Source organism: Haliotis cracherodii, unplaced genomic scaffold, assembly GCF_022045235.1.
Source record: "Haliotis cracherodii isolate W230 unplaced genomic scaffold, xgHalCrac1.p SCAF_1, whole genome shotgun sequence".
Classification (NCBI taxonomy): Eukaryota; Metazoa; Mollusca; class Gastropoda; order Lepetellida; family Haliotidae; genus Haliotis; species Haliotis cracherodii.
The window spans coordinates 26,824,902-26,838,807 of NW_027266264.1; the positions used below are offsets into that span (position 1 = coordinate 26,824,902).

General features: G+C 39.6%; 1 protein-coding gene across 1 annotated transcript; it reads right to left on the bottom strand.

Annotated features, from left to right (window-relative positions):
* Window positions 1-1,633: 1,633 nt before the first annotated feature.
* LOC139475224 (phosducin-like protein 3) lies at window positions 1,634-13,620 on the bottom strand. Its single transcript, XM_071258473.1, has 6 exons — window positions 13,530-13,620; window positions 9,474-9,603; window positions 7,583-7,673; window positions 5,315-5,458; window positions 3,618-3,826; window positions 1,634-2,567 (listed from the first exon to the last, which is right to left on the bottom strand). Exons 1-6 carry the CDS (start codon window positions 13,533-13,535, stop codon window positions 2,431-2,433), a joined length of 717 nt encoding a protein of 238 aa, XP_071114574.1. The 5' UTR covers window positions 13,536-13,620; the 3' UTR covers window positions 1,634-2,430.
* Between the last annotated feature and the right edge of the window lie 286 nt (window positions 13,621-13,906).

Consider the following 13,906-nt stretch of genomic DNA (forward strand, 5'->3'; position numbering starts at 1 on the left):
TATAAAAGTGATCAAATATAAAGACGATTCATTGTCCAGAAAAAAATCTGTTTTGGTCACATAAAAATCCTGCGTGTTAACTTTGACGTCAGGAGCATAAAAGACACCCTGTCATTTGGATCTTTTTTATTTATTTTTTTAAGGTCAGTGACTCAAAAAACCAAGCGAAATACGAAATGCAGAAAAAGCAACAGACAGTCATGATGCAATCTGTTTCAAGAAACAGTGGAAGTGATTGATATTTTGTACTTAAATCTAGCGATATTCAAGGTAGATTTCTATTGACACATGCAGCAACTACATATTTCACATACGACTTCTTCAAAGTGTCCATATATTTGAGAAAGTGTTGATGTACTACGAAGATCCCTGCATTATATTGTGGAAATGGGTTGAAATGATTGTTTGTTGTTGAAACAGAGGAATCATCAGAAAGGGGCATACTCTCCGAATACATGGAACTCTCCAAACCGGAGGCACGCCAGTAAACAAATAGAGCAGGCTTTCCTATCTCTTACTGACTGTCATGGGACTCAATTCTAGGAGTTTTGTATCGTCAAAGAATGGTATAATCTTGCCTTGTAAATGTTGGGACAACTGCTAATTTTGAAGCATACATTTTTCTACAAATATCAGAAAGTCACTCTTTGAGCTACACTGATAGGCTAAGCATTATTTCCAGCAGGACTTCTCCATTACCAGACACACTGGTACCTCTAGATCTATGTACACATCAACACCAGACAGGAAGCACTTTATAAATGATACAAGCAACATAAAACCTAGCTTCAGCTCAGCATGCTAAACTTGTTCTTTTTACAGAATGTGATGGATAAAAATAATGAAATCAACACCACCATCTGTCATCTTCCCGAGGCAAGAGAGTTGACTGACTTTAAAAGTCCAGTTACCACCCTTGCCGAACTAGGCTGGAATTACTGGGCCCGATCGTAGCATCACCAGTGGCTATTACCAGTTATGTCCCTTCTAAGCCTCTCCTATGGACCAATCAGATTCCACCTCTCGTATCACTTGCGTTTGCTTCTCACAAAATGGTGGCGCCCAGTCAGGACAATAATCAAGATCTATATTGTGATAAAACGGGTCTTACATCGCGAAATGCATCAAATCATGCGAGCACCTTAATTAAAAACATAAAAAGATTTTGAAAATATCTGCTGACAACGAGTTGGTGGTGCACATGCTTTGCAAATCCTGCAATCGACCGAAATCTGCACGACGGTTAACGAACCAGATTTCCATTTTGGTGCGTGATTTTGATTGGACTATGCATAGACTCGTAAGTCCTGCCAAAATGTAACTCCATAATACCAGCCTAGTTCGGCAAGGGTGAAAACTGTACTTTTATAGTCAGTTAACTCTCTTGCCTCGGGAAGATGCCATCTGTCACTGTTTACATGTGCGCACTATGCAAAACAGCATTACACCTTCAGCTGCATACATATCAGGACGTTTTACTTCATTTCGAGTCCTGCCAACTAGAACAATTTAATTACTAACACAGGAAAACATGGAAGTCCAAGAGACAGACATTGTCTGCACATTTTAAGTAATTTGCTCAGGGCAGTAACCATGGTGACACTGCCAAGTATATATCAACCTAATACTGAAATGAAGATTTTGAAAGAATCATTTACTTAAATCAATTACTATCAGACAAGAATAATCAACTTATAAAGAAGTATTTTTGAAATAATATTATACACTGACCTAGAATTCATTAAAATAAGAACACATTATCCTCTTTATCTGGGTCATCGGAAATTCACATCAGTTACCATGGTAACAATAGCCGTAAGACCTGAGCCAAAAATATTCACGATGAAGGTATCCATAAAAGTAGCAGAAACTATCATATTTTGACAATCTCTCACACAGCACGGCATGCCTTATTGTACAGGTTATTATTTTTATTGCTTGGTTTGCTGACTGCCAACATCACAATTCAGCGTTTGATTGTGTTTTCAATATAAAAACTTTAAAATTTCCGTCACATTTCACAAAAATGACACATTATTAAAATATCAAAAATTTAGAAAAGCATTTCTCAACATGTCCCTTCTTTTTAACACGCACAATAACAGGACTAATTTTAATTTTTTTTCGCATTTTATCTCCATAAACTGAGGGCTTTGAGAAGAAAAAATGGTAAATCATCAAATAAGAGAAGGTCCAATGACTAGTAGGCGTGACCAAATAATCATTTTAGCCGACTACGTAGGAGTCCTGGGTGGCAATCTGTGGTATGAAGCCCCACATGGTTTGGTGGATGTCTTGATGAAGTGGAGTGGTCTCCCTTGTCTCTGTGCACGCACACACACCCACACACACATACACACCCCTCTCTGTACCGGGGGAATGCTCGGGAAATGCAGCTTAATATCAGTGAGAAATTGGTGTAACAGAAGTTCAGTAGTCGTCATCACTGTCGTCATTTATTGCACTCTGACGCACTGCCAAGTTCATGACATCTCTGATTTCTTTCTTGGGTGATTCCTCCAGGTCAGTTTTCACAGCTCCTATCTGAGCAAGCATCCATTCGAGTTCTGAAACAAAACAACATTACGGTTCTCTGATAGTGCTGATAGACATGAAGTCTATCATTCCTCTTTCTTCTCAGGCAAACAAGGGATTGAGCTACGATTATTATCGTAGAACTTAAAACTGAAACCATCTTCCTGTGGCAGGGGAGTTTCCACCCTTGCCAAACTATGCTGGAATTTTGTAACTCGATCGTAGCGCCACTAGTGGCTATTACGAGTTATGTCCCTTTTATGTCCCCTCTAGTGACCAATCAGACTTCACCTCTTCTATCTCTTGCACTTGCTTCAAACAAAATGGCAATACCCAGTCAAGTCAATTCCATCGATAATAAAAATCTTTATTGTTAGAAAAACGGGTTATACCTTGCAAAGTGCATCAATTCGGCACGGCGGTTGCCATATTGTTTATTAACAGGATTTCAATTTCATTACAGGATTTTGATTGGACTATGCATAGACTTGTTAGTCCAGCCAAAATATAACTCCATAAATCCAACCTAGTTCATCAAGGGTGGAAACTGGACTTTTAAACTCCCTTGCCTCTGGAAGATGAACTGAACCTTGCAAGGCTTGCTTCATTTTGCGAGCATGGCTCCAAATCGAATTTAGTTTCATCAAACTCAAACGGACAGGTCACCATAGTAACATAACTCCACATTGTAAACCCAGTAAGTCTCCAATTCCATATGTTGACATAACTGACATCTTTTTAACATGTTAAACACCTGAGTGAGTGAGTTTAAGACTGTCTTGAACTGTATTAAAGTAATATCACAGAGTGGCAGCTGGATGTGGAGGAATGTTCAAAGTGATGCGGGTCTTAGATTTTTATCACTTTAGTGAAACCCACAACAGAGTTATGGTACTGACAAACCTAAAAACATAACCAGGGCAAAACTGGGATTCAAACCTATGATCATAGGTTTCTGGCATGCCTAAGGGACACAACTCTGCACAGCTTAATAAATATCACAACTTGACAATTGTTTTTGCATAATGATTATGTATTTCTTTTAAAAAAGACACAAGAATAGAAACAGTTGTCAATCTCACCATCCTGTTTTAGGTTCATCCCTCCGAATGCTATCGGCCCCACAAACTGCTTCTTGAGGTCGTCATTACAATAGATGAAGACGGTTGGCAGGTTCTTGTCAGGATAGTTAGGGATGCAGACTGAAGACACGCCTTTCACAAACTTGGTTGCTGGGAACTTTCTGGCTAGGTTTGATAAATGTTGATTCACCAGCTTACACAAAGGAATGCTGAAAATCAAAACAGGTACTGAACATTTGTATTAGTGAATTCCTTACAGCCACACTATGCTAACTCCTTACGCTCTATCCTAAGAAGTACTGGGCTTCGCTCCACAGAGCGATCTTAGGATCAGGTTGTGTAAGGTCACTAGGCACAGATTACATGGGTAATCCCAGTTGTTGGGTGCATGACAATGGTGATACTGGGATGTGTTTGGGTGAATTGTTTTTTAGAAGCTGGAACTTTGTTCAAGCATGTTTCCACATAGGATCGAAGAAGAAATGCTAAGTGGGAGATAGGATAAGTGTATAACTTACCTGGTGTTTGACAAGGGCTTGAATTGGTTTTGTGTGGCCAAATGTATGATTTATCTAACATTTTCATTTTTAACAATAAGTGTTCTTTATACACAAAAACAACAGATATATATGCCATATATTAAAATTAAATCATGAGATGAAGTAAATGAAAACAGACTTAAAGATTAAAACACATTTCACAACTAGATCTGTGACCTATTGGCTGCAATGCCACTCTGGTGTTGCTGGTTATTACTAGTAGTGGGACAATACATTGATGCATTGGTGGATCGCGTGTTTTAACATCTTTCCGAGGCAAGATAGTTGACTGACTTTAAAAGTCCAGTTTCCACCCTTGCCGAACTACGCTGGAATTACTGGGCTCGATCGCAGCTCCACCAGTGGCTATTACCAGTTATGTCCCTTCAAAGCCTCTCCTGTTGACCAATCAGATTCCATCTCTCATATCACTTGCATTTGCTTCAAACAAAATGGCTGAGTCCAGGCAGGATGATCTGATCGATAATCAAGATCTATATTGTGATAAAACGGGTCTTACGTCGCGAAATCACGTAACCTTGATTAAAAACATGAAAAGATTTGGAAAATATCTGCTGACAACAAGTTGGCTGTGCACATGCTTTGCAAATCCTGCAATCGACAGAAATCTGCACGACAGTTTACGAACCAGATTTCGTTTTCGGTGCACGATTTTGATTGAACTATGCATAGACTCGTTAGTCCAGCCAAAATGTAACTCCATAATACCAGCCTAGTTCGGCAAGGGTGGAAACTGGACTTTTAAAGTCAGTTAAATAAAGATGGTATTTTACTTCTGATCATACAAGTATCGATCACCATGGCACCCTAAGTGAAAATGATCGATTCTTACCTCAAATATATTCTTTAATAAATGTTACACCAAACACTAATTACTAGTGAAAATGAGTAGTAAAAACGTAAATATTTTCATCCACTGCACTATACCTAACACTGCCAACTGTCAATCATTAGTGTCAGGTATTTGGCCGTCCTGTCTTACACACAACAGATAAGAGCACATGTATGCAAGTATCGCGATATGTATCTGACCGTGAGCAAGGTATCGTGATACGTATCAGATCGCACTGTTAGTGTATCGTCCCAGCCCTAGTTATTACACTTGCACCACCCTCCACATGGAGAGATGTATCTTACCCATCTTGGTACACATGCACCACCACCCACACATCCTCGCCAGCCTTGTTTACTTCCTTCACCCAGTCAGCTTTTGTGATCTCCAAGACATCGCCATAGTTACTCTTCATCTGTGCTGCCTTCATTTCTGCTATTCTTTGTCTCCTGGAAGCAGAGAGAAACACCAAGTGAATCAACGGCTTTGATGTTGTCCTCCAGAGTCAGTGCTGATGGTGTCTTTGAGCTGCCATTACTGTATGCTGGTTTCAGGAAGACCTGCTCAGAGGCCGCTACTTGGCCACAAGCATGGATATACAGATGATGTCAAGCTAGGTGCCCCTGGCCGGCGAATTGAGAAAACATTGTTATTTTGTTCAACATTGGGATTTTTTTAAAGTTCTTTGTTTCGGTAGTATTTAACATTGTGTGTAACATTGCCTTCAAGACAATAATGTAACATTTAGGGCTGGGTTTATAGTGCTAGCCCACTGAGATACCATGCTGCATAATCAACTGAGACACATTATACTTATTTTGATCCGACCAGTCCTTTTATATCCCTTTATTACCATGCACCAGGCATGGCAACAACAAGTACCATCTGGGGGTTGAACCACTGACTGTCCTTCTTAAGGCAGTCGCTCTATCCACAAGAGCATGGAGACGGTCAGAGTTATTCTTGTGAGTGAGTATGGTGTTACACTGCAATACTACAGTTGGTGAGTTCAGAAATGGGCCTGAGTTATCCTAAGCTGCATACCGACGTACAATCACAGCTATGTCAAATGTCAGACTTCAAACACAATAAGAAGATATGATACCTAAACCATGTACACTCAAACCCTTATACTCAGATTCCTGTTAATCCAGACATCATGTACATTGAAACCCTTATACTCTGATCCCTGTTAATCCAGACATCATGTACACTCAAACCCTTACACTCTGGTCCCTGTTAATCTAGACACCATGTACATTGAAACCCTTATACTCTGATCCCTGTTAATCTAGATCCATGTACATTGAAACCCTTATACTCTGGTCCCTGTTAATCTAGACACCATGTACATTGAAACCCTTATACTCTGGACCCTGTTAATCCAGACATCATGTACATTGAAACCCTTATACTCTGATCCCTGTTAATCTAGATCCATATACATTGAAACCCTTATACTCTGGACCCTGTTAATCTAGACACCATGTACAATGAAACCCTTATACTCTGATCCCTGTTAATCTAGATCCATGTACATTGAAACCCTTATACTCTGGACCCTGTTAATCTAGATCCATATACATTGAAACCCATATACTCTGGACCCTATTAATCCACACACCATGTACATTAAAACCCTAATACACTGGACCCTGTTAATCCAGATACCATTTACATTGAAACCCTTATACTCTGATTCCTGTTAATCCAGACATCATGTACATTGAAACCCTTATACTCTGATCCCTGTTAATCCAGACATCATGTACACTCAAACCCTTATACTCTGATCCCTGTTAATCTAGATCCATGTACATTGAAACCCTTATACTCTGGACCCTGTTAATCTAGATCCATATACATTGAAACCCATATACTCTGGACCCTATTAATCCACACACCATGTACATTAAAACCCTAATACACTGGACCCTGTTAATCCAGATACCATTTACATTGAAACCCTTATACTCTGATTCCTGTTAATCTAGATCCATGTACATTGAAACCCTTATACTCTGATTCCTGTTAATCCAGATACCATGTACATTGAAACCCTTATACTCTGGACCCTGTTAATCCAGAATCCATGCCATGAAGGTGATTAAGGTGAGGTGAAATGAGGTTTAACGTCGCATCCAAGATTATCGCACTTATATAGCGACGTGCATGCACGTGTATGTGTGTTTGGCTGCTTGTACTAGTCCGGACTGATGTCGATTTATGGTGCTAGCACATTGAGATACAATGCCGCAGTTTAACATGAATACCCCACTCAGACACAGTATACTGACTCCGAGCCGTCCAGTCCTTGTTTTATCCCCTTAATGCCAAGCGCCAGACAGACCATCTTTTAACGTCTTTTGGTATGACGCAGCTGGGGATCGAACCCTGGACCTTCCGCTCTCCGGGCAGACGCTCTACCATTCGACCACGGAGGCGGTCTCCAGGTGATTAAGGATGGTGATGTTGATCTTAATTAACTACCAATTATCAACCCATTAGACCAACAACCATCACAGTTAATGGACATTCAGTTTCCGTGGCATCCAGATACTCTCAGCACTCACTTGTATTCTTCAAACATTCTCTCTTCTTCTTCATCGATGTCATCTTCATTTTCGTCCAGCTCGTCCAGATTCATGTCTGCTAACGCCTTCCCTAAGATAACAAGGTACAATGAGGGCTACAGGAGGCAATGTTATGATTAAGGCTGAGGGACTTGCTTGAGTCTATCATGTTTATGAATGGGTTGTTGGCAAAAATGGAAATATGCATTGTATCGCAACACGTCTATTGGATGCATCATCACAAGGCAAGGGAGTTAAAATCTTCACGAGGCAAGGGAGTTAACTGACTGTAAAAGTCAAGTTTCCACCCTTGTTGAACTTAGCTGATATTTCTGGGCTCAATCGTAGCGCCACCAGTGGTGATTACAAGTTATGTCCCTTCAATGTCCGTCCTATTGACAATCAGATTCCACTTCTTATATCATTTGCACTGCTTCAAACAAAATGGTGGCGCCCAGTCAAGACGATCTGATCTATAATCAAAATCTATCTTGTAAAAAAATGGGTGCATCAAATTACGTGGGCACTAGGGCTGAGAATTTACCAAATTTACAACCAGGGTACCCACCCCGCTTTTACCCAACCCTAGTTGGGCACAAAATGTCCGATTGGGAATAGTTTGACCGTAGTCCTGGTAAAATGTATTTGGATACACACATATAACGATCTGGTCATGCATACACTGAAGTTGACTGAAGTTTTATCTTTATTCAAACCTATAAAGGTCAGAAGGAATGGTGCTTAGTCAAAAAGAAATGCAAACATTAGTAACTTGCAGATCAGCCATAGAATTCTAGATATTTTTTGTCATTAAACAATATATCATGTGATTAACCACGGTCCGTGTAATCCTGTTGGTACCCAGGTCCTACTCTGTACCCACCCGACCCAAGTACCAAAGTTACCCGTCCCAGCCCTAGTGAGCACCTTGATTAAAACATGAAAAGATTTTGAAAATATCTGTTAAACTAAAGCAAAGATGACAGTGCACATTCTTTGCAAATCCTGCAATCAACCAATATAATTCTTTACGATGAGGGGGACTCTGCAAAACATGTTGCAGTGCCTTCGATAACTTGGCCACTCGACCTTTGCTCAAAGGGTATGTGAAAAGCTACACAAATTAAACAAAGTTGGAGGTAAGGTAAAAAGGGGATTAACATCACGTTCAAGATTATTGTACTGATATATAGACATGCATGTACATGTATATGTCTCTGTATGTCTGTGTGCGTATGTCTGCTTTTTCGAGACTGGTATAGCCACTCAGAAGCCGTTCAGTCCTCAGAGCTCTAGATAAGCTTTTTGTGTTGTGGGTATTTTACCCATGCATTTTAAAATGCATTTTAAATTTCTGTTTCCCACTAGTTTTTACACATGTGGGTATTTAAGTTAAATATTTAAAAACACTATTCATCTAGTCCCTGCAAACTGGTGTCGTGTGGGTTCGAGAGCTTTAGGACTCAAAAATACCACGATACTTCCACAAGAAAGTGTGATGGCAAATGATCATGATGTAACCGTCATCGTGGAGTTTAGCAAGGTTGACGGAATGCCCGTTTATAATTTCAAAATATGTTGTTGGTTTGCTAATCGAATACGCAGGGTTACTTCACAATATTTAAATGATATGCACATGTTTTATTTTTATAGCGTATCTGTAATGTTCGTTGTGTATTTGATACGCTTGTATTTTATTTTACTGCGTATTTCTGCATTTCTGATGCGTATTTTACGCAGATACGCAGCTTATCTGGAGCTCTGAGTCCTTGTTTTATCCCCATAATGCCAACCTCTGGGCAGGGCAACAACAAGTACCATCTTTTGGTATGCTGAGGCCAATAAACCAATGTTACAGGTAAACTTGCTTTTTGAGCCGTACTGTACTGACCTTGGCTCTTCTCATGGATGGTCTGCTCCACCATGTTGACAAGGTCATCCTCGGTGACTTCCTTCTCCTTGGGCGGGATGATGCCCTTAGCTCGAAGTACATCATTCCACTCAGTGTCGGCATTTGGGTCCTGCAACAACACCATCACATAACAACAGGTGCTCTACATGCTCAGCAATGAAAATGTTGGAGAGTCGATAAATAGTTTCATACACTTTCTAAGAACTTGAATATTCTGTATACTCGCTACACAATGGTTCTACATATGAGTCACTATCTTCAAGTTACATTGCTTGAATTACTGAATGTTGTTTTATTTGCTGTTATGATACTTGTAATTTAGACAATTTTGAAATAAGATAGTGCAGTGCATTCACATGGATTTACATAGTATTCTAAACCAAATGCCCATGTCAGGCAAATTTGGAAAATTATTATGTTCGCAAAATTGGAATTTTATGAGTTAACATGTATTTTATTCTTAAATATAGAGGTATTTCAACATTGCAATTAATACAATAATGCCACTTCTTCTTATCAGTTATCAGTGAAATATAAGCCATATATTTGCTGTAACTATATTAACATAAATTGGGAATTTGTGAGGGGCGGTGGGGTAGCCTAGTGGTTAAAGTGTTCACTCGTCACAACAAAGACCTGGGTTTGATTCCCCACATGGATACAATGTGTAAACCCCATTTGTGGTGTCCCTCTCCGTGCTATTGCTGGAATATTGCCCAAAGCGGCATAAAACCATATTCACTCACTCACTGGGAATTTGTTTATACCAATTTGGAAATTTTTACTGACAGACTACAGGTTTTAAGCCAAATTATAACCTCTGAGCAGATCCCTGATTTAGTTATTAATATGTATTAATATATCATATATCATATCGTTATGAATTATGTGGATCATTTCAGCCCTATCCTTTACCAGTATGATTAATCACCATGAATGGCATCAAACCACCAAGGACAACTTATACCTGCAGCATGTGCAGTGAGTGAAACACCTGTTACCCACATGATATGGTCTTCTTAATTAGGAATAATACCACTATACATGATTACTGTTTTTTATGGGAAAAACAGAAAACATTTCTATAGTTCATGGGCCGTCAGGTTGCCTAGTTGTTAAATCATTTGCTTGTCTCGCCGAAGACCCGGGTTCAATTCCCGACATGGATACTATGTGTGAAGCCAATTCTGGTGTCCCCTGCTGTGATATTGCTGGAATATTGCTAAAAGCGCCGTAAAACCATACCCACTCACTCACTTTCTATAGTACAATATGTTAAAGTATGGAAGTCTGCGTTACATTATCGCTAGACAGCTCTGTGGAGCAGGCCCTAGATAAGCAGGCATCTAGTATTTCTTGAACAGCTAAGACATAAATTACTCCAAAAACAATTCTCCAAAAGTAAACATACACATACTCAAAACCTAAATATAACAACATGTTTTTACCTGTAGTTTTATTAGTAAGTGTCTTATTTTCTTATGTACATAATTTAGTGCTCAGCAACTGTGCAATATGAATATCCCTTGGGTTTGGTTAGGGTTTAACGTTGCGTCCAAGATTATTGCACTTACATAGCGACGTGCAAGCACGTGTGTGTTTGTCTGCTAATACTAGTCCAGACTGATGCCGATTTATAGTGCTAGCTCATTGAGATACCATGCCGCAGTTTAACATGAATACCCCACTCAGACATAGTATACTGACTCCGAGCTGACCAGTCCTTGTTTAAGCCCCTAAATGCCAAGCGCCAGACAGGGTAACAACAAGTATCATCTTTTAACGTCTTTTGGTATGATGCGACCGGGGATCAAACCCCAGACCTTCCGCTCTCTGGGCGGACACTCTACCACTAGACCACGGAATATCCCTTGGGATAATAAAGTCTTATCTTATAATATAATACATTATATACATATTTATTAACATTATTAACGATATACATATATATATATATCTCAATGCCAGAAAATAGTATGTTAAGTATATGATAACAGATGGCTATATTTGCCAATGCATAGCATGTATAGTGTGCAACAGCTATACCATCATGATCATGCATGTGTTGCCAGATTCTGTTCTAATATCTAAGTTAATCAGGATATCCCAAATAACCATAATACTCAATTAGACAAAGACCTTGTCATCACAGGGTCAGTGTACAATGATATGTCTAAACAGTATTTGAATGAGACCAGGGTCCACTTGCACAAAGTGATCTTAGCGCTAAGACTATCGTAAGCCTATATTAAAGTATTGAAGTTACGATCATCTTAGCACTAAGATCACTTTGTGCAAGTGGGCCCAGGACATAAGTCTGTTTAAACAGCAGTCTGAATTAGACAGAAATCGGATTTTGAGCAAATAGTTAAATCCTTTGGTATCTCATATGAAAAGTCAAGATTGAAGATGTGTCTACAAGTACAATACTACCTAAATGCTTTGGGGAAATGCCAACACTAATATGTATCGGGTACAGTTGACATGTTTACATTGTACATGCCTAGCAGAGTAACAGCAGATGTGGCTATGCTGTAATAAGGAAATACCATGGCATATTTACAGTCAAAACACTTGGAAACTTCACGGCCATTACTGATTGACCTGATGTGTGATTTGAATATGTCTCAAACAGGACATTTCTTGCTGTTCATTTCATCATGTTCATGGAAGTGAGAGTTCACGTATCAAGCAGAAGTATGTTTGTGAGAAAAGTGAACACTATTATTCAAACAATATTGATCTTGGCAGTTGTATTTACTTTCAATCCTTATCAAATGTAACTGCTTAGGAGTTTGATCGTTTTAGCTAGGCCTGCACCTGTAATATATGTGGCATGCTACCTGTCGTGTATTCACACATTAATACTCGGGAGTATGCACGCTCTTGTGCCATGCCAAACACAACAGAAAATGGAAGGAAGCCATCCTAGTTTACTCAGACAACACATCGATACTTGACGCCCTCATATGACGTAACGAGATAATGTTTACCCGGTACTTTGGATATTGCGGGAAACTGTATCACACAAGATGTAAACAACTATAAGGAGAATACACTACATTACCGGTGACTTGTGGTCATTCTTATTATCAATCTATATGGTGAACACAGTGCTTGTTAAGGAGAACAGCTTACAAGATGTGTGAGTGGGATGTGTGAAAAGCCCATCCATATCAGAGAGAGTCAATTACATAATAAATTGGTCCTTTCTCTCACAATTTTCAATCTTGGCTAAAGCAAGTCTAGATTAGACAACTGTTGTTGATGAATGAAGTAAATATTTTTGAGACCGTAGATTTGGTGCGACACTGACAGAGGTTTGGATTAGTCTAGTCAGACAGATTCTACTTTGCAGGCTAGCTTGATGATCTTCTCCTGTTGAGAATAACTTTTGTCAGAGACTTGTACAAGACATGGAAATATGACTGAGTGAGTATCGCTTTCGCTGCTTTTAGCAATATCCAGCGGGGGACACAAGAAATGAGCTTCACACATTGTACCCAGGAGGAACTATGACAGCAATGTAGATATCTCGAATTTACTTGCACAAATAGTGAAATGACTCTGTTTTGTTTGACTTTCAAATTAAATGTTCATACCATAAGCATCTTAATGTTGACAAAGTTGGTACCATAATTGTCTACTCCCGTATGCAAATAAGGGCATTTTCCTTTCTGATCATCCAGTGCAAGCATTGTCAACGATCATGAGATTGGGTTTTAATATTTGGTCTTCCTCTTTCCAGTATATTTAGTCTACCAGTACAAATAGTCATTTTTATCAGTTGTGTGTGTCACGAATAGAGTTCCAAATGTCGATAACACCGTGCGCTAGTTGTACAATCCAACGAACAGTTAGATTGTGGACCAGAGCGGGAGTCACGATTTTCATGGAGAAAGAAACCACTTCTCCTTGCAGCAGTCCAAGCCACAACACGCTCACTCGGTCTGTACCACAACAGCGCCTTCCCGTAACGGTACTGTGTCGTTATTGTTCGGGATTCAGTAGGAAACATCACTCTCTGCAACTTACCTGCATTTTGATCTCCAAGGATGAAACGATCTCAAAATGTAGACAGATTATTGTAAAGAAATATCCCTCGCCACTCACATGTAAAGGGCGATTCCCGTTGTGAGCCTCGTTTTGAAGTTATCTCATTACGTCACACAAGGAATTCCCCTCTACCCGTCATTCCATATTTGGAAGTAGATTACGCACCTGGCAAAGTGTGACGAAGGGCTAAGTTTCGTTTATTACTCAATGTTATGCGTCAACTTCAACATATTTAGTTACCTGTATATGGTGGCATCTGTCTTTTGAACACGCGGAAATATGCCCCCGGCTGTGTCAGACTGATAAATTGTGTAACTGCTGAGACTCTTTAATGCCCACCGGTTGCTGTTGAGACG